General features: G+C 42.5%; 1 protein-coding gene across 4 annotated transcripts in view; it reads left to right on the top strand.

Moving 5' to 3' along the window:
• UAP1 (UDP-N-acetylglucosamine pyrophosphorylase 1) overlaps nucleotides 1-24410 on the top strand; it is a 42565-nt gene extending 18155 nt beyond the window's left edge. Inside the window, exons 4-12 of one of the 4 annotated variants that reach the window (XM_045086551.1) lie at nucleotides 149-324; nucleotides 1692-1864; nucleotides 7039-7232; nucleotides 8340-8480; nucleotides 9286-9474; nucleotides 10539-10589; nucleotides 14321-14387; nucleotides 15480-15594; nucleotides 24281-24410. In XM_045086551.1, the coding sequence (XP_044942486.1) occupies nucleotides 149-324; nucleotides 1692-1864; nucleotides 7039-7232; nucleotides 8340-8480; nucleotides 9286-9474; nucleotides 10539-10589; nucleotides 14321-14387; nucleotides 15480-15572 (1084 nt within the window). In that variant the 3' untranslated portion in view covers nucleotides 15573-15594; nucleotides 24281-24410. Of the gene's footprint in view, nucleotides 1-148; nucleotides 325-1691; nucleotides 1865-7038; nucleotides 7233-8339; nucleotides 8481-9285; nucleotides 9475-10538; nucleotides 10590-14320; nucleotides 14388-15479; nucleotides 16058-24280 lie in introns of those variants that run through there. The other 3 variants (XM_045086552.1, XM_045086550.1, XM_045086553.1) reach the window with 3 other exon arrangements.
• Nucleotides 24411-24636: the final 226 nt, after the last annotated feature.

Raw genomic sequence — 24636 nt, 5'->3', positions numbered from 1 at the left:
GAAGAGGATGAAGGAAGTCAGAACAAAGAGGCAGTGTGCTCAATGATTTTCTTTTTTTCTTTTTTCTTTTGCTTGGAAAATAGACAAGTTTGAATTTTGCCCTAATACCCAGAGCACTGTTGCTTAGAAACTACTTTTCTCTTGCAAGGTATATAATGACCAGTGGCCGAACAATGGAATCTACAAAGGAATTCTTCACAAAGCACAAGTACTTTGGTTTAAAAAAAGAGAATGTAATCTTTTTTCAGCAGGGAATGCTGCCTGCTATGAGTTTTGATGGGAAAATTATTTTGGAAGAGAAGAACAAGGTTTCTATGGCTCCAGGTTTGTAACCGTGCTTACTTAGGGGTGACTAGAAATGGGGGTAACATTCCATTTTGATTTTCTTTCTGATATGGTGATTTGGGTGTTACAAAATTAATATTTAAGATTTTATTGCAATTTGGCAATGACTTAAAAACAAAGAATATGCCCATGGGCAGAATGGATACCCTGCCCTTGAGAACGACCTGGGCGGCCCATGGAGTGTTCATTCTCTTTACCCCACATTTATATCTGCGGTGTTCATGGCTGCATTACTTCTTGCAGAGAAAGATCGGAAGCCATTTGCTATTTAATAAACAAGAGGTAAATTACAGTTGATCTGTAGTATTCTCAAACTGTAATAAAACAGTTGATTGGAGATCCTAAATGACAGAGAGAAGTAGTGTCAGTAGCTAAGTGAGAGAATGCGAGGCGTGAAGCTGTGTGTCTGGCGTGGTGAGGGCCACCGCCCTGGACGATTGTGGGAGGTGCACGCACGTTGTGGTGTGTTACGGGCACCCCTGCCCTTGGGTGGTGCATGCTGTGTGGCCACACGCAGCAACCCTGATAGGATCCCAACTCTGAAAATAAACATGTCGACAGATTCTTATCTGTGGGAGTATTTGGAGGAAAGTCTGACAGGAAATAAATGAGTGTTAATGTGGTATAGCCTCTGGGTACAGGTTTTATTTCATTTTAAGCCCTTTTTTCTACTCAATTCTTTCTCATTAATGGAAGACTTTGCTGTTTTTAGCTCTATTTTTATGAAGTTGTCCAATTTTTTTAAGCTGTGGCTGAGGGTGTTGGCAGATGAAGTACATTAAAGCAGCACTATAAATAGATGGGAAAAGAAGAGACTTTTGCCTGTATTTATTTTAAATCTGACCTGATCCTAATCTGGTTTCCTAATAACACGTTATTTGGTATAAAATGCTCATGTACTTTTTATTTTTGAGTGAAATTGCCAGTGTTGGGGCTGTAAATACCAGCACCAACTTGAATCGCATAAATATTAATAAAACTTGAAATGTTATGAGATAATCATTGCTTGAGAATGAACTTTATATTTTATAATGTATAATGGGCTAAATTGTTAAAAAGCCTGAGTTAAGAAGAAAAATATGGTCTTTGGGTTGCCTGGTCCTACATTAATTAATAATGTTATTCTTTTGATACTTAACACTAAATTACTTTTAAAGTCACGTAGTATAATTTTTTTGACACCCGAATTCTTCCTTCTGGGTATTTACTTTTCTTGGCCCTGTGATGTAAAACTGCTTTTCAGGGATCTTCACCCCACTTTGCAAACATGAACCCTGGTAAACCAGTTTTGGGTTACCTTCATAATGGGTTTTGGTGTACTTCTAATGGGCTGTTTCATTTCCCAGATGGGAATGGTGGTCTTTATCGGGCCCTTGCAGCCCAGAATATCGTGGAGGACATGGAGCAGAGAGGCATTTGGAGCATTCATGTCTATTGTGTTGACAACATCCTAGTAAAAGTGGCAGACCCACGGTTCATTGGCTTTTGCATTCAGAAAGGAGCTGACTGCGGTGCGAAGGTAATGCCTTTCTCCTCTCTAGTGAGGTAGGCAGCTTGCTGTCAGCTCATTTGTTCAGGACTCGAACTGGAATCGTCTGGGTGATTTGAATGTGTTAGAACCATTTCTCTCTCTCAAGTAACTAAACTATCCCCTACCTACTCTTTCTCTTAAATTGGCAGCATTTGATTCTAGAAATAATGTATGCCTGTCCATTGCAAGTTAGAGTTTAAAAATATGTGCAGATGGGAAGCTTGGCTGGCTCCGTGGGTTGAGTGTCCGATTCTTGATTTCTGCTCAGGTCACGGTCTCAGGGTGTCCGGCTCTGCTCTCAGCGCGAGGCTTGCCTGATGTTCTCTCTCTCCCTCTCCCCCAGTTCATGTGCACATGAACTGTCACTGCTCTGTCACTCTCTCTGTCTCAAATAAGTAAAATCTTAAAAATATGTGTGGATGATTTGTAAGTCCCTGGGAAAGTGAATGATTGTCACTAGGCCTGGGACGGGTTCGTTAATATCAAGTCGTATTTGATCAGATTAGCCACTTTCTTCCTATAACAGAGTTGCTTGAGTAGGAGGTAAGAGAAATAGGGAGGGAACAGCAGATCAAGACTTCAGCAAGGCATTTGACAAGTGACCTTACGATAGCCTTACGATTAAGATGGAAATGTGTAGTTAAGGACAGGGCAGTAAGGGAGATTAGTAATTGTTTGACCACAAATACACTGATAGGAAGATGGAGGGAGGTATTCCTTTCAGTATTTTTTTAGTTGCATAGACGATGATGTAGGAGACTTGCCTGTATGGTGGCTAATGAAATGTGTATCTAGGAGTAAAAGAGAACATGAAAACACTTCGGAAGATTTAAAAATATTAATAGAAATACTGCTTTTCTGGAAATCTGTAAAACTATCAGTTTTTACCAAATTAAAGTAAACACAGTTTTGGTCAAAGCTCCAATGAGACTGTTTTGGGGACATTAACAAAATGATTGTAAAGTTTAGAAAAAACATGTAAAGGTGGCCAGGAAAATGCCAAGAAAGGTGATAACGGCAGAAAGAGGGTTGGAGACCGTCTACCAGGTACTAAACTGGGTTGTGAATAAAAGATAATCAGGAGAGTAGTACAGAAACCAGGAGAGAACGACAGATTAGTGGAACAGAATAGATCAGTCCGAAGTAAGTCCATGTATACATAAAGAATACAATATAGAAAAACAAGGCATTTCGAATTGGTCGGGGAAATGAATGAGATACCTGGTGAAAAATAAACTGTCTCCTTCAAAGCTCATACCAAAATCCGTTTCAAATGGATTACAAAGTTAAATATAAAAAACCCATAAAGGTGTTAGAAGCAGGGCGCCTGGGTGGCCCAGTTGGGTTAAGCTTTTGCCTTTGGCTCAGGTCATGGTCTCAGGGTTCAGGCTCCTGGGATCAAGATCTGCATCGGGCTCCGTGCTCGGCGGGGAGCCTGCTTCCCGCTCTCTCTCTGCCTGCCTCTCGGCCTACTTGTGATCTCTCTCTCCGTCAAATAAATAAATAAAATCTTTTTAAAAAGAAAGGTGTTAGAATGAAGGGAGGACCTTCCTGCCAACAAAAACCCATACACAGGTTTCTGACAAAACCAAATTAGCCTAGATATAAATTTGAAATATTTGGATTTAAAAAGGTGAACTGCCATTAAAGAAATACCATAGCCTTGGTTGGAGATTTTCTGTTATAAAGATATCCTTTCTCTTAAAATTAATCTGAAATCTATGGCAAAGTCATAGAAGCTGGAGTTTTAAATTTACCGGTACAGGTTTTGTGAGATTAAGCTGGTGGACCTCATAAGACTCTTCTGGACTCAGAAAATAAAAAAGTTGGTTTGGTTATTTAAGACCTCTCTGCTCTAATACTCTATACTAAAAATATCTATTAAATTATAATAGAAAAATAGTGCATTGTAAGTAGCTACTAAGCTTTAAGAAAAAAACTAGACTGTATTTCTGACTCTGCTCCGCTTGGTGTCACTCTTCATTCTAAAACAGAAGCTTATATTTTACTGCTCTGAGCTTCAGGTCCATTTAAGTACTAGTTGATCAGAGCGATGAACCTGGAAGGAACCTCAGCAACCATCTGGTCAACCCCTACGATTTCAGAACCGAGTGTCCTGAGTTCTGGTTCTGAGTGAGTTCTAGGCTCAAGGTCCTTCATCACACTGACAGAAGCAGGATTAGAATTCATGTTTCCCAACTCCTAGCTTTAGTATCCTATCACATTACAAAACTAAGCTCTTTAGATTGATTAGGTTTTTGCTGACAGCTTAAAAAACTTCCGTGTGCTAACTTTTGTGAGTTTACTGGTCACACGGAGACAGGGTGTGGCCAGTCACTCTTCTCCACCACCTATTGGTTCTCCAGGAGCCTCAGGCTTCCTGCTCACTCTGTGTCTGGCACATAATGTAGGAGTCACTCAGTGAGTGACTGCATATTCAGATGGAACCCGAATATGGCACGAATGGTATGTGTTAAAAACTTTCAGAAATGTTAGAAACCATTTGTGTGATCGGTCCTCCCACCTTTTAATTTTAATTGCAGAATCAAGATCTCAAAATACATTTTTAAGAACACTGAAGTTAGGGAGTTATTCATAGTATGGTAGTAGAATAATTTGTCTTATTTCTTTAAGAGGCTCTGGTCTTTGTGAGTTAAGGAATTAAGTATTTTTTTATGGAGTGAGAGGCTTGAGAAAAGACGGAGACTGCAGTGGTTTACAGAACTACAAAGCTAAAAGGGTAGGAATCACTGTTAATTAAAGGTCACTTTGTAAAGCAGTTACAGTAACTATGACATGAAAGTGTTATTTGAACTGAGCTTTTCAGGAATGAAGCCGGAGAAAATCAAGCAAACTTTTAAATTTTATATTGTCTAACTTTCTGTGCCATATGAACTTCTGGTTTACACAGTTCAAACGCTTTCTTTTGTAATTAAGACTTAAAATATTTGGAGGCTCCTAGTTGCCATAGAAGTAAATCTTTCAGGGACTCCTGGTGGCTCAGTTGGTTAAGCCTCTGAGTCTTGATATTGGCTCAGGTCGTGATCTCAGGGGCCTGAGATGGAGCCCTGCATTGGGCTTTGTGCTGGGTGTGGAGCCTGCTTGGGATGCTCTCTCTCTCCCTCTGCCTCCCTCCCCCCCCACCCCCCCAAAGAAGAGACACCAAGAGGGAGCTCTTTCACTGACAGATGAACACTTGGGCAGTGGAAAGTCTGAGTGTGCTTAGTTTTGATTCCTGTGGCTGGTCAGGAGTAGGGGCCTATGGAGGTGACTGGAAAAGTGGGAATGAGAGGAATCTTCCAGTTTCCCTGTCTAGTGAGACCCCCCCCCCAGTGAGGAATATGTGAAGTGAGAGGTGGTGAGGAGTCGGTAGTTGGAAACAGGCTTGTGATAGATTTAAATCATTTGGTTGTATGTTTCCCCACAATGTAATTCACTTCTTTGGTAGAAAATTTCTTTTTATGGAATCCTGTGTTCCTCTCAGGCTGGCAGACAGTGAAAGCACACAGCAGCCTTGCGTACCCAGGAGCCCTGCCTCGCTGAGCTAGACTCGGGCCCGTAGCCCTGACTGCTGGGGCTGTGTCGTGGGCAGTGGTGGCTTCGGTTGTCTGCAGGAGACTGCTGCTGGCTGCATTTATTTTAAGAAATCAGTTGCTAGGGGCGCCTGGGTGGCTCAGTGGGTTAGGCCGCTGCCTTCGGCTCAGGTCATGATCTCAGGGTCCTGGGATCGAGTCCCGCATCGGGCTCTCTGCTCAGTGGAGAGCCTGCTTCCTCCTCTCTCTCTCTCTCTCTCTCTCTCTCTCTGTCTACTTGTGATCTCTCTCTGTCAAATAAATAATAAAAATCTTAAAAAAAAAAAAAGAAATCAGTTGCTAAAGAAAAGTTTTAGCTTTATTGATGTAATTTCTTAGGATCTTTTCAAATTGAGGACCGAGTTTTCAGACTCCTCTGAAGCATGCTGAGTTGCTCACTGAACAGGGCGAACAAAGCAGTATCTTTAAATACTTGGTATTGTTTGTTCTGTTGAATGCTCATCTCATCGGAATCTTGATTTTACATTAGTGTATCACACATAGTTGTTCAGTGATTTTCTTCTAAACACTTCATTTAGGTCAGTGCTGTGTTGGATTAGGGTGGTGAGGTATCAGAGTCAAGTGTGAGGGTTTTTTAAAAATTACATACTCTATATTTCCCTGTGACATCTTCTTTGAACGTCTCTTTATTTTAGGGGAGATAGAGGGAGAACATGAGTCGGGGGAGAAGCAGAGAATCTCAAGCGTACTCCACACTCAGTATGGAGCCTGATGGGCTCGATCTCGTGACCCATGAGCTCATGACCTGAACCGAAATCCAAAGGCAGTCGCTTAACCCACTGAGCCACCCAGGCACCCCTGTTTTTCTCTGTGATTTTGATATACACCTTTCTCTCAGCCGCCCCACCAGCTTAGAGCCATTGTTAGAGTATCAAATCACAGGTTTTCAAACTTTTTTTTTAAAGCATAGAGACTCTTTCTTCAAAGTCTAGCATGCAAAACAGATAAATATCGTCTGGGCTTCTGTGACTGAAGTTGGAGCCAGACCCCAGTGACTTGCCTGCACTCCTACCCCCTGCCTCCTGGCCAGGTCTCTGAAAAGCAAGGAACATGCTGTATTTGTGAATTAAAATGAAACAAAACAAAACAAAACAAAAAAACAAAAAACAAAAAAACCCTCTGTTTTCAAATGAAATGATTTGGACAGTACCAAATGAGAGGCAAGATGCCATACTTTTTGTCGTGTCTCCCTGAGAGATTTCATTTATTCTGAAAGCAGGTTCGTATAGTTAAGGATAAACTGATGAAAATAAAGCATAATTGGAGGGAGGTAGACTCCTCATTTATTATTCCCAGTCCAGTGTGATTTCCTCTGACTCCGTGTACAGGATGGAATTTCTGTTCCGCAGTTTCATGAGGTGATAAATAGGAAGGAGGTAATTAACTTCATTTCCATTTGGACAGTAGTCTGCCAGAAAATATAAAGATGGACAGGTAGTTTTCTACACCTAAAGATTCCTTTGCTTGAAGACAGTATAAGCAAAACCGCAGATGTGGCCTTGGCGAACGGCCTGTCCGGGGTAGCATTTGACTCTGTTTCTCCTGCTGCCGCTCTCTTTCTTTGGGCAGGTGGTGGAGAAAACGAACCCGACGGAGCCGGTGGGAGTGGTTTGTCGAGTGGATGGCGTCTACCAGGTGGTGGAGTACAGTGAGATCTCCCTGGCGACGGCTCAGAGACGAGGCTCGGACGGACGCCTGCTCTTCAACGCGGGGAACATCGCCAACCATTTCTTCACTGTGCCGTTTCTCAGAGATGTTGTCAAGTATGCGCGAGACGGGGGCTTTTAAAAGTTTTCCTGTACTGGTAATCAGGAACTGAGTCACTGGAGAAGTAGTAAGATACCCCGAGTCCAGATTCTACAGAATTCATCTTCTCCCCTGAGGATCACTTTTTACCAAATGGAAATTTTTCTCACTGTGTAGTTGTTTCTTGGGAAGATGCATTACAGGAGGTAGATTGGGAGGACTCTGTCCTTCAGTGCTCTGCCTGCCGTCCAGAGCACTTCTTCATCTACTTCCTCTTCTCCCTCCGACTGGCTTAGGTTCTGGTGAAGCGAAGAGTAAGAGATGAAGTACGGTCTCTCTACCACAACGGGAAGCTTTAAAAAAATGTAAATATCTGCCCTACATCTACTGAGTCAGAATTTCTGGTGGTGGATGCAGGTCATTGGTATTTTTGAGAAGCTGCCCACACCGTTTTAGCCAGTTCCCAGACTAGCATTTAGAAACTAGTGCATTTGAGGGTCAGGAAAAAAGAACTTGAGCCTTGGATGGAAATTAGCATGGTAGGATAAAAGAATAAAATAAGAGCTACTTTACTCTGGCAGTCTGTTAAATGAATGGCATTCTATCTGTTTTTCCGTTTGATAGCTTTTAGACATTCACGATGACGATGTCCTTTTAAAAAAGGTTACTTAGCCTTACTTTAGCATATTGACTCCAGTTCTGGACAGTTCTGGAGTATTTCCCATTCCACTGTGGTGTCTGTAGCCGTGCTATCAATGCATCCACAGTAACTTACTAATACTTAACTTTCCATTCCACACTTCAGGGGCTCTCAGTTGGGAAAGTTGGGGCAAAGAGAACATTTTCTGGAAGACGGGAATTATGGGAAAGACATTGGTGTGAGCCGTGTGGTGTGTATTCTTTAATGTGGAGATCATGAGAGGAGTTTTTAAAAAATATAAGGAGGTGAATTGGGAAATCTATTCATCTAATGTTTAAATATGAACCGAAACTTAACAGACGTACTTCGCTTTGAAAATCTTAGTTCTGCTTGCTCATGCGCTTGTTCCTGAGTGTGATTATCAGATTTTCTGGCATTTTAACTTTGGAAAGTGATTATGTCTTTTTTTTTTCTTTCTACTTAGTATTTATGAACCTCAGTTGCAGCACCATGTGGCTCAAAAGAAGATTCCATATGTGGATTCCCAGGGGCAGTTAATTAAGCCAGACAAGCCAAACGGAATAAAGATGGAAAAATTTGTCTTTGACATCTTCCAGTTTGCAAAGTATGTTCTGAATAGCACCAGTAGGGTTCGAGACAGGTCTTGAGATGTTGCTTTTTACTCTGTTCGGCAGGGCACTGCTTTTAGGAGACACTGGGTCGCATATAGTCAGGTATGGTGTTCTGATTGTGCGTGTCCTGTCTAGACTCATTATCATTCTCTAGTATGAAACCGCCAGCCCAGGAGTGTGGTGTGAGTTGCCTGTGAGAATGTTTTCTTTAGGTTCGTTAGTCCATTATCTGAGTCCTGCAAAACTGAAATTTTGTTAAAATTGTCACTTCTTTTGGCTAAGAAACTAAAAAGGTTGAGCTAGAGAATTGGCCCAGTTTGTATGTAGGATGCCTTCCTGCCCTGTGCGTAAATGTTTCAGGGAACGTGGTTTTAGATTGTATAGCTCTCGGTCAGAGATCGCATTTGGTGTTGAGGTATGTGTCTCCGAATTTGGCCAGTAAGAGAATGCACAAGACAGACGAGCTGAGTAAGATTAATCTTGCCGTAGCGTTTCTCAGCCATCCTTTTTATACCCCTCCCCCCCAGAACTGATTCTAGTGTAATTGGCATAAAGATTTCTGACCCTTCTGACTTAAGAGGAAGTGCTTTATAGTTTGGGATGAAAATAATTTTCCTTTTTGCGTTGGAGAAGGGAATTCCAACTTCATTTAGTGCAGGGACAAGCATTACTCCGGCATTCATCTGAGAGAGCGCCTGTGGCTAGGGACCAGGGGCTTAGCCCCGTAGAGAGGGGTCAGAGCCCCTGGCTTGCAGTTTCCCCTCCTGCTAGAGCGGTCTCTGTGTGGTTCCACTCTAGGAAGTTTGTGGTGTATGAAGTGCTACGAGAAGATGAGTTTTCCCCACTCAAGAATGCAGACAGTCAGAACGGGAAGGACAATCCTACCACTGCGAGGCATGCTTTGCTGTCCCTTCATCACTGCTGGGTCCTCAACGCAGGGGGCCACTTCATCGATGAAAATGGCTCTCGCCTCCCAGCCATTCCCCGGTAAGTGAGAAGCCATTCCCCGGTAAGTCGGTGTCACTTCTCTGGTGTGGCGTCACGTTCTGGACTTTTCTTCTCGGACCTTTCTGCTTTCTCTCTGACCTATTTCTAGATCTTTTTAAAAAAGCATAGTACTGTCGTGGGCAGTCCTGGTGTGGTGTACCGGCCGCCTCGTCCATCACAAAGAGAATGATTGCTTTTCTTCCTGTTAAAGAGGAATCCCTTGTTTAGACACACGTCCACCACGCTGTGGACGAGTCTCACTGAGGAATGGTCAGGAGGGAATCCTGTTGGTGTGCCGTGCGGTAAAGGCCATCAGGAGCACACTCTCCCGGGCGCTGCCACTCCGTTGTGTGTGCGGAACCCCCACTCCTGCCGCAGACCCACTGCCCCCAGGCCGCAAAGGAGACGCGGGCCGCTCGTCCTTCTTTCCATGGTGCTTTCATGGTTGCTGAGGGAGATGCTGGCAAGGGAGGGGATGGCACTTATATTCCGGGTACTCAAACGTTAGAAATGTTTTGGGATTTTTAAAACTTAAAAAAAGAAAGTACTGCTAGTTATTTAAATCTGAGATAAAGCATTTTTAAGTTCAGTCTTCTCTTTTATGAGAAAACCTCCGTTGGCACCTAGAATGGCCCCCTTCTAAATCATTTGGTATTTATGTACTTCTGCCAAAAACGTTCTGCCCTCTCATTTATATTCTTAAGGGTAGAACGGTGGGCTGCGTGCACACAGGCGCTGGCATGCCGCGGTCCGTGTCAGGGCCCTGAGCCTTGGAGCTCAGCGGCCCAGGACTGTGTTTTCCCGGGAAGGAGCTGCGGTGAGCAGCCTCCGACAGAGCCGCTTCCAGGCTCGGTGTGGTCAGCAGCCCTGCTCCGTAGCGTGTCATGTCCTTGTGCTTCATCATTGGCCATTGAGTTTGTTTTTACCCTTCAGATTTCCTTTGCCAAGTTTATAATTTACCATAAATACATGCCTTTGCGGTCAAGTATATTTTGCAATTCCACTTCATTGTTATTGTTTGATTTGTTTTCCATTCCCATTAATGCTTATTTGTTCCTACATAGCAGTGCTACAAATGGAAAGTCAGAGGCCATCACAGCTGATGTCAATCTCAAGTAAATATCCCAGCCTGCCTGCAGCGCATGGTGACGGGGCCGCGCTTCCCTCCATACTAACTGGCATCATAGTTGCGCGCTCTGCCTCTCCGTGGTCTGGGGGTGGTGGATGGTCGCAGCTTCGGTGGGGGCGGACTGCGCTTCCTTGGTGGCAGGTGTCTGTCTGGACGACACTAACTCAGAGTCTCGGTGCATGCTGGAAGTGGGGAGCATGCTTTACTAAAGACCTGACCGTGGACGTTTGAGTCTGCAGGGACAGCTAGACGAGCAATAGGTAGGGTGTCGGGCAGGCTACAGACCAGGGAGAACAGATTTGGATCCCAGCAGAAGCTAGAGGAGCATCACATTCAGAAGCTGCGTCGTCCTGGGTTGGATGTATGTTCACAGTGGAGAGGCTGACTGCCTCGGACATGTCTGATGGCTCCTGATACGGAGGAAACGGTTCTCTTAATGTTTTCTCATACTGACAGCTCCCTCGTGGTGGTAGTTTTAGTCCGTCATTATCCTGCTCCCAAAGAAGGAAGCTTTTTTTGTCCTAATGGCAGACAATTTTTAGCTAGAAGTAGCACCGTATCCTGTCTTACCTCAGTGCTGACAGAGTTTGAAAAAAACCATTATCCTTAGAGCTAAAGAGACAGCTTGATGTTCTTGCTACATTTGAAAAGTTACTAGTTTAGTTTGAATTTTTAGTTTTGGAGATAAGATGGGAAATGCGTCCAGGGCAAAGGATCTGGAGATGGGAGTTACCTCCGAAGTAGAGCAGCAGGGAGGTCATTTCTGTCCCTGTGATTTTTTTTCCTCCTACCTTTGCCACTCACTTTTGCCCCATGGAGAAAGATGCTTGTGGGTAGCGATGTTTCCCTGGTGTGGCCCTGTTTTCTAGACAAGGAAGTGGACTTAGAGATGCGGGCGTTTCTTAGAGGAGCCGTAGGTGACTGTGGGCCTTCGTGCCGCGAGAACTGGGCCCGGACTGCTTTGTTATTTTCTGCCCCTTCCATCATTTTAATATCTGGAGGCAAGTTGCGTTTAGAATTTGAGAAATGGATTTTTGACCCCAAATTTCCTTCTCACTGAACCATGCTTTTAACCTCAAATGTGAAATGGTTTCTTAATTATGCAACTGGAATTAACATCCGGCTGTCTCGGGCAAGACACGGAGTGTTTCTTAGTCTGTACCCCTCGGCTCCCCTCATCCACTTCATTGTAGCCGCCTGTAGACTAATTAAACAAATCAAAGTTTGGCCCCAAATGAGATCGCAGACTTAATTTCAGCAGGAACGATTTCTATCTCTAAGTGATGTCCTCGAGAGTAAAAAAAGATTATTGAAAAATGAGAGATGACAACAAAGTACTTTGTATAAAAGGGGGAAGAAACAGCTGGGAGATGATTCTCAAAGAGCGGAAGCAAGGATGCTGAGTTTTGACCAAGTGACATTATTTTTATTTTTTATCTCAGCACTTACAGACCAGTTAGTTACTGAAAGTCCACTTGGCTAAAGAATTGGGGGATAGTAAGTTATTGGTTTAAGTTGCGTGTCTTCGGAGATTTTGCATTTGGTGACAGTAGCTTCTGTCTTCCTTCTGGGTATCCAACTTTGTTTATTAAGAGTGACTTTCTTAGTTTCTTGCAGTATCTTGACGAGAAGTCATATTTTAGGTCAGCCCGGTGTTCCTTGGGTGCAAAACCACCTTCTGATCCTGGCACAGCAAATCTTTCAGGGACTCTGGTGGGACTGGACTGTCTGGATCTTGTCAGTGGACTGGGTCCTTATTTCTCCCATTTGGTTTAATATGAGTCCAAGCTGCCCCAGAGAGTCTGGACCAGGTTTCTTGAGCTCTTTTAGAATCTGACACATATCTGGGTAGATGTGTGGCACATCTTTAATTTGTCTCTTCTGCAGGTTAGTCTGTTACCTGTCTAGCCTGCCATAGTCCATTTATTCATTCAGCCAACAGACGTCTGTGGGTCTGCTCGCGGACCTGCACATGCTGCTGGTGTCTGGGTGCTGGAGTGGCTTTCACAAGAGAAGGGAGTCCTTTCGGACAGCCTGTTGGGAGGTCTAGATGCATGAAAGCCAAGTAACATCAGGCAGTATCGGTTTATGTGTTCATGTATGGTATAAATAACAATTTATTATGATTTAGGGGACAGTGACTTGGCAGATATCTATTAAATTTTTTTTTTTATGAAGTAAATGAGAGTAGTCACTACGAAATACAACAGGGAAGGGAAGAAGGGGCTTGTGCCAGATCTTGGAAGATGGCTGTAATTTGGATAGTCCAGATTTTTCTTTGACCATAGTTGCACGTGACTTGGAATAATCCAAAGTATGCGCAGCTGGTCTGTTTTGAGTGGAAAGTAGTGGGGTAAATAAGTGGGGGTAGGATATAGAGTACCTTGAATTTAAACTACCTAGTTCTGTTTAGAGAAGTTTGGGCATCGCTAAACTCAGAAGCCCTGTGATTTTGTTGACTGCACCAAAGCCTCATGTTTGGTAAAACAAAGGAGAACAATGGGTTGAGGCCATAAGAGACTAATTGTTTGTTTGTTTGTTTTAAGAGAGAGAGTGGGGCAGGAGGGGAGGGGCAGAGGGAGATGGAGAATCTTAAGTGGGATTCAACGCCCAGCCAACACGGAGCCCAATTCGGGGCTCTATCCCACGACCCCGAGTTCATGACCTGAGCTGAAATCAAGAGTTGGGCACTCAACTGACTAAGCCACCCAAGCTCCCTGAGACTAGCTTTTGTGTGCTCTGTACCCTACCAGTGGAAAAAGCTAGAGGTCTAGTGCCTTTATGCATATTAAAAACATTATTTATTGACTTCTATATTAAAAACTTAGAGACTTTTAGAAACTCAGGATTGACTGGCCATGTATGTTAGAATGTGCCCTGGAGAGAGCAGATGGTGACTTTGGCCTTGCCTTTGCTTGGGTAGCATTTAGTCTTAGCTCTTTGAAGAGAGACTTTGGTGAAAGTAGCAGAGAAGCACTTTGAAACCTTGAATAAATCAGCTCAGCTAATCTAGGAGGTGTGGGTTGTATAGAAAATATGTATTGGGAGATAACAGACCTTTAGAACAGTACTGTCCATAGAACTTCCTGTGGGGAAGGAAGTAATCTATGGCTATGCTGTCTGATTTGGCAGTTGCTGAGCACTTGAAATGTGGTTTTAATGACTGAGGAACTGAATTTTAAAATTTTTGTTCATTTAAAAATTCCTAATTAAGTTTAAGTAACCACATGTGGCTAGTGGCCAGTGTATTTTGGCCAGTGCAGCTTTAGAACATTTGTCCTTGAGCGTAAGTACTACTAGTACTTATGCTCAAGGTTGGGGCTAGGATTGACGGGAAATAGGAAGCGTTCACAGTACCTAGCAGTGGGCCTGAAGTGTAGTTTATATTCCGTAAATAGTCCATCCCTTATCACATTAAAAGTTGGAAATGATAAAAAATGAGATGTACATTAGCAGATAAGTCTATCAATATAGGTGAAGTGCTTTGAAGACCTACTGGTATTTATTGGCCCTTGCCCCAAATAGTGTCATCTGGACCAGGACAAATTCATGCCGACTTAATCCGCAGGGAATTTGGTCACCATCAGGATAGAGGCTATTCTGTTTGTCTAACTGGGAGAATTTGATTATCTGCAAGCTGCTCAGAGGAAAGTGATGGTCTATATTCTGGCAATAACGTGAGAAGCAAAACCTTTAACATGCTTCTTTTTTTCTTAGCTTGAAGGATGCCAATGATGTACCAATTCAGTGTGAAATCTCCCCACTTATCTCCTATGCTGGAGAGGTAAGTTTGATTTGCTTGTTTCCCTCTTTTTTTTTAAATGATAGGATCTGGAGACTGTTTCATATTTAAGTAGAGTTGCCTATTTCCCAGTCCTCTGCCCTGTTTATCTTGGGAATGAGCAAAGAAGTTCATTTGTTCTGAATTTTTCTCTTTGGGAATTCCTGTTATGGCTTTGCATCTGTCCCACAAGTGGTTAGTTGCCACGAATAGAGTGTTTCGTATTTTAATCCATTTCACTGACACATCAAAATGCAATGGTCTTTCCAAAAAAAAAAAAATCAGCCTTGTGTTTTAGATAAATCAGCCACCTCTTTTTTTTTTTTTTAAATTGAAATACAGTTGACCCACAATGTTAATTTCAGGTGCACAACATAGTGACTCACCAAGTCTACACATTCTGTGCTAACCACGAGTGTAGCTACCATCTGTCACCATACAATGCTGTTACAATGTTACTGACTTTATATATTCTCTCTGCTGTGCCCTTTGTCCCCATGACTCACTCATTCCATCCCCAGAAGCCTCTGCCTGCCGTGTTCCTTCACCCATTTTGCCCGTTCCCTTAACCCCTCCCCGCCACCATCAGATTGTTCTCTGTATTTGTGGGTTGTCTGACTTTTGAAAACGGGGTCATTTTTCCTCTCAGAGGGTTATTTTGTTCATATACTTGGTACTCTCCCTTTTAAAACTGGGAGATTTAGGGGTTACTCTTCTAATACGGAATATTTTTTCTGGAGATCCTTGTCAGATTGCTTAATTTCAACATCAGAGACAGCCGCATTGCTTAGAAAGTTAACTCTGTTGGGTGATGCTGATCAGAAGAATGACTCACGTCGTATTAACTTTAGAAATTATAATCAGAGTAATTTTCCTTTCTTTGTTGTTTGCTTTATGATTCTATAAATTGGTCATTAAGCCCAGTTTAAAAAGTATATGAAATAGATTTTTATTGACTTTCAGATTCTACATTTACACCCAACTTTTTGGCATCTGTGCTTTCTATCTTTATTCTGGTCACGAAGACCAGCCCTGTAGGACTAGTGCCCGCTAATTTTCTAGCTGTGTTTCGTTTCATTTCATCTGTTCTTTCAGGGAATAGAAAGCTACGTGGCAGATAAAGAATTCCATGCACCTTTAATCATTGATGAGAATGGAGTCCACGAGCTGGTGAAGAATGGTGTATGAACCAGAAACCAAGTTCACCACAGTAAGAATAGCTTTTATTTTTGATAGACCAACTGTGAACCTCAGGACCTCTCCTGCAATACTCGTGTTTGAATAGCCACAGGGTTTCACCTTGCTTGTTGAACTCTTAAAACTACTCCATACTCCCCAAGATCCAGATGACCGAGCTTCAGAAGGCATTTTTATGATTCTCAACTCATTGAAGGTCTTATTTATATTTTTTAATTGTATGATTTTTTTTTTCCAAGCCAAGGAAAACATTGGCCATCCAGGAAATTTCCTACAGCTTGGGTATAATTAAGGTGTTCAACATCACTGTACTTAGAGCTGGAAACATTTGTTCTTGAAGTTGTAAATAGTAATAATATGTCCTTGTTTGTGTGTGTCGAAAGGTTTCTATGGTACTAAAAGTTTGTTTTATTTTATCAAAAATTAAATTTTTTTAAGAAAATAATTGGATGGTAAAATAAACATTTCTTCTTGTCTCTGGAGTGTCATTTGTACCTTGAGGAAATTATTCCACTAGGAAATAAGAAACTTGGGAGAAACTTTGAGATAGTATAAGAAGCCAAATTGGCGCTCCAGGGAAATGATGGCCCCACAGGTCTTGAACGAATCCCTATATTTGGACGTTAGCCTCCTATCGCTTTGTAACAGTGGCTCTGAACCAGAGATTGTAGGCCCCTGCAAGAGGCATTTCGCAATGTCACAACCAAGACAGGGGGACGGTGGTTCTGACGTGTAAGGAGAGAGGCCAGGGACGATCCTAGACATCTGTGGTGCAGAGGGCAGTCTCCCGTAGCGAAGAATTCTCTGGCCCACACTGTCAGTACTGTTAAGGTTGAGAAACCTTGTTTTGTATCATTGGTTTATTCTCTCACCCAAATATTTGGTGGCACTTAGGAATTCAGAAGAGCAAAGTTCTGGCATTTCCCCAGGCAAGTGAATCACTCCCACTTCAGGTTTTCTTTGTTCATCTAGAGGATGAAAAAAGAGTTGGGGGGGGTTCCTTAAAATATGTGCCGTAGATCGTTGGCCATTAGTAAGGGTACTCCATGTCCAAAAACAGAGTTTCCATGAAGATATTGAGTTTTATAAGTGCATTTTATATAGCATTTAAGTGTTGACCAAAGCATAACATTTAATATCTGGATAAATGAAAAATTCTAAAAATCATGTCTAGAGAAGAAATTAGCCAATTTTATCTTTCACTGACCAGGTCTCCCTAGATGGAATGTTACAGGTGGGTGTTTCTTCTCTAAAAGTATAAATTTTAAGGGTCACTTTTTAAAAAAAGTATGATATTTGCACCTACCTAAATTTATTTTTTGTGCTAAGGTGTAGGTGGTGTGTCTAGCATATTTTCTCTTTTATTTCAGTAAGAGCCCAGGTCACTGCTGTTGTCCCTTCCATTTCTCAAAAAGACTTGGGGGGTTTGAGTCCCCGTCAGAGCAAGCTCCGAATGGATCGTGAGGACAGAACCCCAGGGTCGTAGCACCTGAGCGGGCTGCTTCGTCTCCTTTTTCTGGACCTCCCTCTGGGGTTTCTCCCTCCCCATCTTTAAGCTCCTGCCAGCACCAGGAAGGGGAGGCCGGGCGGTGTGGAGTGGGGGTTGTGGCTTCGCTGGAGAGGAGTGGCGGCCCAGGCACGTTGGGTCCAGTGAGGGTGGAGAGCCTGGGAGCCCGCGGCTGTGAAATTACGAGGTGGCAGCGTGATGCACCTTCAGGAGTCCTTGTTAAATAACCGTTCTAATTCGGAAAATACAGAATTGGGTAAAATGGTTATAAAAGTATGAATTAGAATCATTTGACAACAGTGTGGTGGAGTTTATATGAGTTAGTAATCTCTTTGAGTCTGGTGGAAATCACCCTTTAAATGTGTCAGGAACCTCAGTTTCCCTCTGGCTTCTTGAAATTGATCCAGTTTTGACATCTATAAAGGAATTATTAGGGACATTTACAGGAAGATGATCAAAAAGAATTTCATTTTCCAGTTTCTAGTCCTACTGTCCCCTAAAGTTTGGGCTGTTACTGGCGACAGTGTGGGTTCATTGCTAAGCCCAGCTTGCTGTCTGCAGTGTTTCCTCTTGATGATTCGTCATGGTGTGGTCAGATCTGCTATCCAGGTAAAACGAGGCAAGGAAAAATGCATAATCCAAGAGAGTGACTAAAACACCCGTCAATCTATTGGCTTGGAAGTCTGTTTTCCTATTGGCTAAGACTGTTGCTTTTGCACTTCATGGCCCTCTTGGGAGCCCCAGTTTAGGAAAGGCATGTTGGGAAGTGATGGGGTGAGTCAGCCCATGGGGGCTGATGCTGATCACATGTGCGGCACTGCGGGCACACAGCCCTCTCTTCCACAGCCTGCATTCTGGTTCAGGGGATAAAATGAACCCACTTAAACAAGGCAAAGATAATTTAGTACTAAAATGTAAGGAATCAAGTTCAGTGGAAGTTAAACAAAGGCCATCATTATGAACTGGAGTTCGGTAAAGCAGAACTTCTCTACAAAGAACCCTGTCATTTTCAGAGTAGAGCTACTACCATGCCTTTCTCAAATTAGGATCAGAGGTTTATGTTCTAACAAAAAAATGCACCTTAATAATTCTAACATGTGATATGAAAAACCATGTTTTGCTCATAGTAAGCACTCGAATTATTGAGCTCTGATCTATTGGATTTGGTTGCCTTGAAGTCAGATTTGTATTGTTACTTACATATGGATTATTAAAGGGAGTCTGGTTGTTGTGGGGGAAGGGCTACTTAGCAGCAGGTGTTGCCCAGGTTGTGGGATCAAGGAGCCGACCTGCAACAGTGATTTTCTGACTGTCCCCCCCTGACTGGGTACATCAGTGTCACCGGAAACTTGTCAGAAACACACATTTGTGGGATCCTTGCGTCACACATTTGTGAGTGAGGCCTGGAAACTTGTGTTCACATGAACCCTCCAGGTGACTCTGATGCACACCAAAGTTGGGGAACCACTGCTCTAAGAAGGCCAGCCAAAAGCTTCATGGATGTTACAAAAAAGAGAACATACATTAGAGGAAAAACAGGCCAGTGTTCCTGAAGCCAGGAATAGGGTGAGCCGGAAACCAAACAGGTGTGTCTTCTGTGAGCTTTACTCTTTGAAATGCGAGGCCATGGCGCTGGCAGCGGCGAGATGAAGATGGCACCGGCAGGCGCTGAGCAGCACGGCTGGTGTTGCCGGCGCAGCGCTATCTCAACTCTTCGGCGTCTCTGGGTCTCGTGGAGCAGTTAAACCAGCACTCCAGTTCTGGACATGGTGACCCTCCGTCTGGTGAAAGCCGGGGTAGCTAATTTTATAAACACTAGATGATTCCAGAGCTCAGCTAGGAGTGAGAATCATGACTTGGTTTAGAAATCAGCAGCCAAGGATGAGGGGGAAAGGAGTTGGATGTGTTCTGGCTGTGAAAAATCAGACACGGGAGGCGGAGAGTGGCGAGCGCTTCACTTGAGCAGAGCACACACGGGGAAGGCGGCGGGGGCCTGCGCGTGCACATTCTGGGGTGAGTCCATTTTGTAAAGACCTCAGACTGCAGAAAGAACCTCCCTAATTGGGCTCGTTCTAAATTGTATCCCCTCCGATTCATAGCATTTCCTACAGCTAGAGTGAGGCCGGTGTCGGGGGAAAGAGAAAGTTCATGATTTGGCTTAAAAATAGGAATTTCAGGTTGAATGAGAAGTCAAAAGGAAAATGATGTGGTAAGGTGATGGCCTGATGGGTAGCTTTTTCCTCTGTATTTCATGAATTTTTGGATGATGCATTCTTACTAATTTTATGAAAAAAAGTTGTATTTTTCGTAAAGGCTCAAAGGATAAATAAACCCAGGGTCGTCACATTAACCAGTTAGGTGCAGCTGCAAGAGAACTTGGAGGTGAAACTGACTATCGTGAGGTCGCGCGGGGCGGGGGGGGGGCGCGGAGTACAGCTGTACCTTCAGACAATGGAATGTAGACAGGGCAGTGTTGGAACAGGAGACGATGTAGTCTTATATGCTGTTATCTCTTCCTTGGCTGTTACTTAGAATATCCTCAGTTGTGACCTATGATAATGTCTTAATTTGGAGGGATGTACAAAGCAAATACGCTATGAATTCAAGGTAATGCGCTTTGAGAGAAAGTCTTTCTGCAGGAGGTTTAACAGGAGTTCTCTGGTGGAATATATGAATCCAGGATTACGTTATACTCTCTTAAAGACGAGAGGCCTAAGAGGCTTGCCAAAAGTTCAGTGAGTCGGTGACACCAAATATGTTTATATAGACAGTGTTTTCAAAGTTCTGAACCAAGTTAGAAGGACAACGTAAGAACAGAAAGTCTATTATTATAGTTTTGTGACTCACTGTTTCCACATGAGCGCTCATTTCCATCTCGGTGATTCTACTTCTCAGGAAGTGTTCCTTCTCAGGTTTTCTTCTACTGGGCAAGTTTTGTTTGGTTCTACAAAATGATATATAGAACTCATAATGTACATATTTTACACTGCAAAACATAGAGTAACATAGGTGATGTGTAGGACATAGAAATGAGGCTTGATAAATTTTCTTTTAAAGTTTAAAATTTCTCCTAATTCATATACTTCTAAAAGGTCTGAAATTCAACAAAAAGAGTAAATCTCATGAACATAACAGAATGAGTATCAAGTAGAAGATAACTGTGGCCAATATCTTAGGGCCCTTAACCATGGACCAGGCACTGCTTGAAGCACTTTATCTGCATCGTCTCATTTAATCCTTATTACTTCCTACGAGGTGTGAACTTCTCTTGTCCAAACTAGTAAAAAGCTGAGCTGGAAATTGAACCCAAAGTCTGAATCCAGAGACCTGTTCTTTTTTATTTTTTTTACTTAAAAATTTAAAATATATACAGTAGTAGAGAACATAATAATGACCTGTTCTAACAGTTAACATTGGCTAATCCTGTTTCATTTCATTCAGTGCCCCCATGGAATTACTTTAATCAATTCTGTGTGTTGGATGTAATACTGCAGTACACATCTAAGATAGAATCGTGTGTATGTGTGTTTGTAGACAACCTGAAATCCTTAACAAGTAATGATCCTTGAACATCCTCTGCCCTGCACTGAATGTGTGTTACCCACTGCCACCCTGCCCCATTCTTACGTTGAACTCTAACCCTCAGTGGGCTATTAGGAGGTGGGGTCTTTGGGAGGTCATGAAGGTGGAGTCCTCATAAATGGAATCAGTGTCTTTATAAAAGAGACCCAGAGAGCTTCGTTAATTGTTTCCACCACTTGAGGACACGACAAGATGACGACCGTCTATCTGTGAACCAGGAAGCAGACGTTCACCAGACACCAGATCTGCCAGTGCCGTGATCTTGGACTTCCCAGCCTCCAGGACTGGGAGAAATAAAGTTCTGTTTAGGAGTCACTCAGTCTGTGTTGTTTTTGTTACAGCAGCCTGAATGGACTCAGAAATCATCGAATAAGATCCAGCAAGTGTTCAAATGTCCCCGAGTTTACGTAAATTTCTTTTTAATATTGATCCATTTGAATCAGGTTTTAAAGTCCACATGTTGCCTTGACTCCTCTGTCTCTTAAATGTTTTTTAACCTGTGCGGGGCCTCCCTCTCTCTATACGTACTTATTTATTTGGGAAAACTGGTAATTCTTCCAGTCTTGTCTTCTAGATTTTGGATTTCATTTCCATGTTAACAATTTCCTCTATTTTCCGTATTTCTTGAAGACTAGGTGCATCTGAGGCTTGATCAGATTCAGGTTCACTTTTTTCCCCATAAAAACACTTTATAGATGGTTCTGTGTATTTCCTACTGAATCTGACTGGAAGGCATGTAAGTGTCTTGGTGAAATGAAGGTGTTTTTTTTTTTTAAGTTTTTATTTATGTATTTGAAAGAGCGAGCATGGAGGGGAGAAGCAGAGGGGGAAGCAGGCTCCCCGCTGAGCAGGGAGCCCAACATAGGGCTCAGTCCCAGGACCCTGAGATCATGACCCGATCCAAAGGCAGATGCTTAACTGACTGAGCCACTAAGGCGCCCCGATTGGCGTTCTTAATGTAGGCCTGACCCAGCCATCATAAAGTCCCCACCAACCTTTCATCTGGTGTCTTAGTGACTCCTGAGCCCCGGTTCCAAGATGCCTTATTTCATTAAGGTCTGAAAAATGAGATTTTCCTACCACTTTCTTTTGTATTTATTAGCAAGCATTCTTTATAAAGAAACACTTCCATCAATTGTTTGATTAGGACAGCAGAAGCAGAATAAATGCTTGAATGTTTCCTTTCACCGGTTTCCAGAATCATGTGCTCTGCCCCGGCAGTCTTCAAAGGTGGCCAGTGAAGTCCTGCCTAATCCTGAATATTATTATGAGCTCAGTGATCCTTCAAAGCTATGTTTGATGTGTTTCCATCCATTACAGACATTATTAGTTTTGGCTGATGAACCCCTCCGATTTGGCTCCTGTGTCCCTTCTGACATGACTCTAGTATTCCTTTGTAGCTTCTTTGCCATCTGATGTGGCAAAATGTCTCAGGATCAACTTGAACATTTCCAGACCTACCCTAGACAAATTTTTTTTAATACAGTTTAGATATTTTATACAATATGTTTATTAACTAATGTATTGTGACACATTTACTTTTTTCACTTTATTTTCATTTTCACTTGCAATGAAAATTTAGATTTTTAAATCCAAACTTGTGTGATGAAGTCTGCACTCTAGGACCACAGGGCTGAGATCTCATTCTAGAAAGATCCAGTCCTCTGAGTTGAAAGTGTAAATAATGACTGAAGTCAGGGGATGCGCCAGGAGTCAGTCTCTGGGAACCATGGGATCCACACTCTTCTCTCCATGTTCCCAGACTCTGTGATTCAACCTAGTGCAGTGGACAATTGCTGCAGACTTCAAAATGAGACTGTAAGCACTTTCAAGAGAGAGGTACTCAGTGGTGCCCACACTGGAAAGAAGTCCAGCTTGCCAAAGGAAGCCATTTCTCTAAGAAGCTTTGTTCCTTATGGTATTTAGATGCTAAAATCTGGACACTAGGAATCTTTATTGCTAGAGGTTTTAGGCCTTTTTAGAGGACTGAGCTTGAAAATACATCTTGTTTTTGAAAAAAAAAAAAAATGATGCAAGTTTATACTGGTTAATTCCAGTTTTTAAAAATAAGATACTTCTTTGGGTCTATGTTTATGACTCTTTTTGTCCTAAGCTGAAAATCTTGGTTCCTAATGATCAATGTAATTGTTTATTTTCCAAGATTTTATTTATTTGAGAGAGGGGGGTTGTTTGGAGGAGAGGCAGAGGGAGAAGCAGACTCTCTGCTGAGCAGGGAGCCTGATGATGTGGGGCTCAATCCCAGGACCCTGAGATCATGACCTGAATCGAAGGCAGATGCTTAACCTACTGAGCCACCCAGGTGTCTCTGTAATTATTTATGTTTAGAATATTACCGTGATGGTTAATTTTGTGTGTCAACTTGGCTGGACCATGGTGCTCAGGTATTTTGTCAAGGATTATTCTGGATGTTTCTGTGGGGGTCTTTTGGGTAAGTTTAACATTCAAATTGTTGGGTTTTGAATAATGCAGATTAGTCTTCACTGTGTAGATGGGCCTTGTCCAATCAGTTGAAGACATTAGTAAAACAAAGACTGACTTCTCTTGGACAAGAAGGATTTCTTGTCTTAACAGATGGCCTTTGAACTTGAATTGCAATATTGGCTCTTCCCTGGGTCTCCAGCCTGCTGGACTACCCTACAGATTTTAGCCTTAACCCGTCCTCACAGGAGTTAATTCCTTAAAGTAAATTTCTACATACGCACATCCTTTTGGTTCTGTTTCTCTGGAGTTTAAGAGAAACTTACTGGAACTTCCATTTCTAATGAAGGATGGAATAAACAGACTAGATTTGCTGCTCCCATCTGGAACAACTGATAAACCAGATAAAATAAATGAAACAGTGGTACTGAAGACATCAGACATCAGGCAATGAAGGTCTGTGATCCCTGGAAGACAGGGCACAAATGGAGTAAGCCCTGTGGTTGTCGTGAGTTGCTTCCTGTAGAGAATTTTTAGGTCATACCGCAACACAGAGGAACCAGGAAATATTTGGCAGTCTCCTTGAGTTGAGAGGATGGAGTTTGGGGAAGCCAAGGTGGCTAGAATTCTTAGGGTATCATAGTAGAGGAGAGAAGTGCTTGAAAAGGCTGGAGGTCTCCAAAAGCACCCCTTAGAATATTCAGTTGAATATGAACTACATATATGTGTGTAAAGAAACTATTTGATTCCACATACAAGTAAAATCATGTGACATTTGTCTTTTTCTGTCTGAATTGTTGAATGACTAAATGGTGCACCTAAAAATGGGATATTGTGTGTCAGCTCTACTTCAATATAAAAACAGAAAATAAATGGTGAAAAGCAAAACACTTGAGGCTGAAGAAAGAACTGTCTGAAAAGACTGAATAGTGTCAGGAGTGGAAAGCCTCATAATTCCCAGGTGTTGGATTAGAGTACCAAGAAGGGACCTGCCTAGACTAAATGCAATTCCTGTCTGACCTAGCGAAGCCTAAGAACAAGACCTGAAAGGATCAAACGGTTTCTGTGTAATTTAATGGTGTCTGTATTATTATTAATATTATTATTAATATTAATACTATTATTAATATTATTAATATTTTTATTGCATTTATTTTCTTATGGTTTCTAGGGATTAGTAATCCATGGAATGCTTTAGCTGGATGGTTGTGGCTCAAACTCTCCTGAGGCTGCAAGAACGCAGAAGATTCAGTGCTGTTCAGATGTAAATTCTCCCCAAATGATCTGTAAATTCAACTTAATCCCAATCATTGTCCATCCTAGCAGCCTTTTTTTTTTTTTTCCAGAAATGAACAAGATTTTCTTTTTATAAGATTTTATTTATTGGGGCGCCTGGGTGGCTCAGTGGGTTAATGCCTCTGCCTTCGGCTCAGGTCATGATCCCAGGGTCCTGGGATCGAGCCCCACATCGGGCTCTCTGCTAGGCAGGGAGCCTGCTTCCCTTCCTCTCTCTGCCTCTCTCTGCCT

The sequence above is a fragment of the Mustela putorius genome, unplaced genomic scaffold, assembly GCF_011764305.1.
Source record: "Mustela putorius furo isolate JIRA1106 unplaced genomic scaffold, ASM1176430v1.1 tig00000997_pilon_pilon_pilon, whole genome shotgun sequence".
NCBI classification, from domain to species: Eukaryota; Metazoa; Chordata; class Mammalia; order Carnivora; family Mustelidae; genus Mustela; species Mustela putorius.
This window is presented reverse-complemented; position numbering and strand designations above follow the sequence as displayed.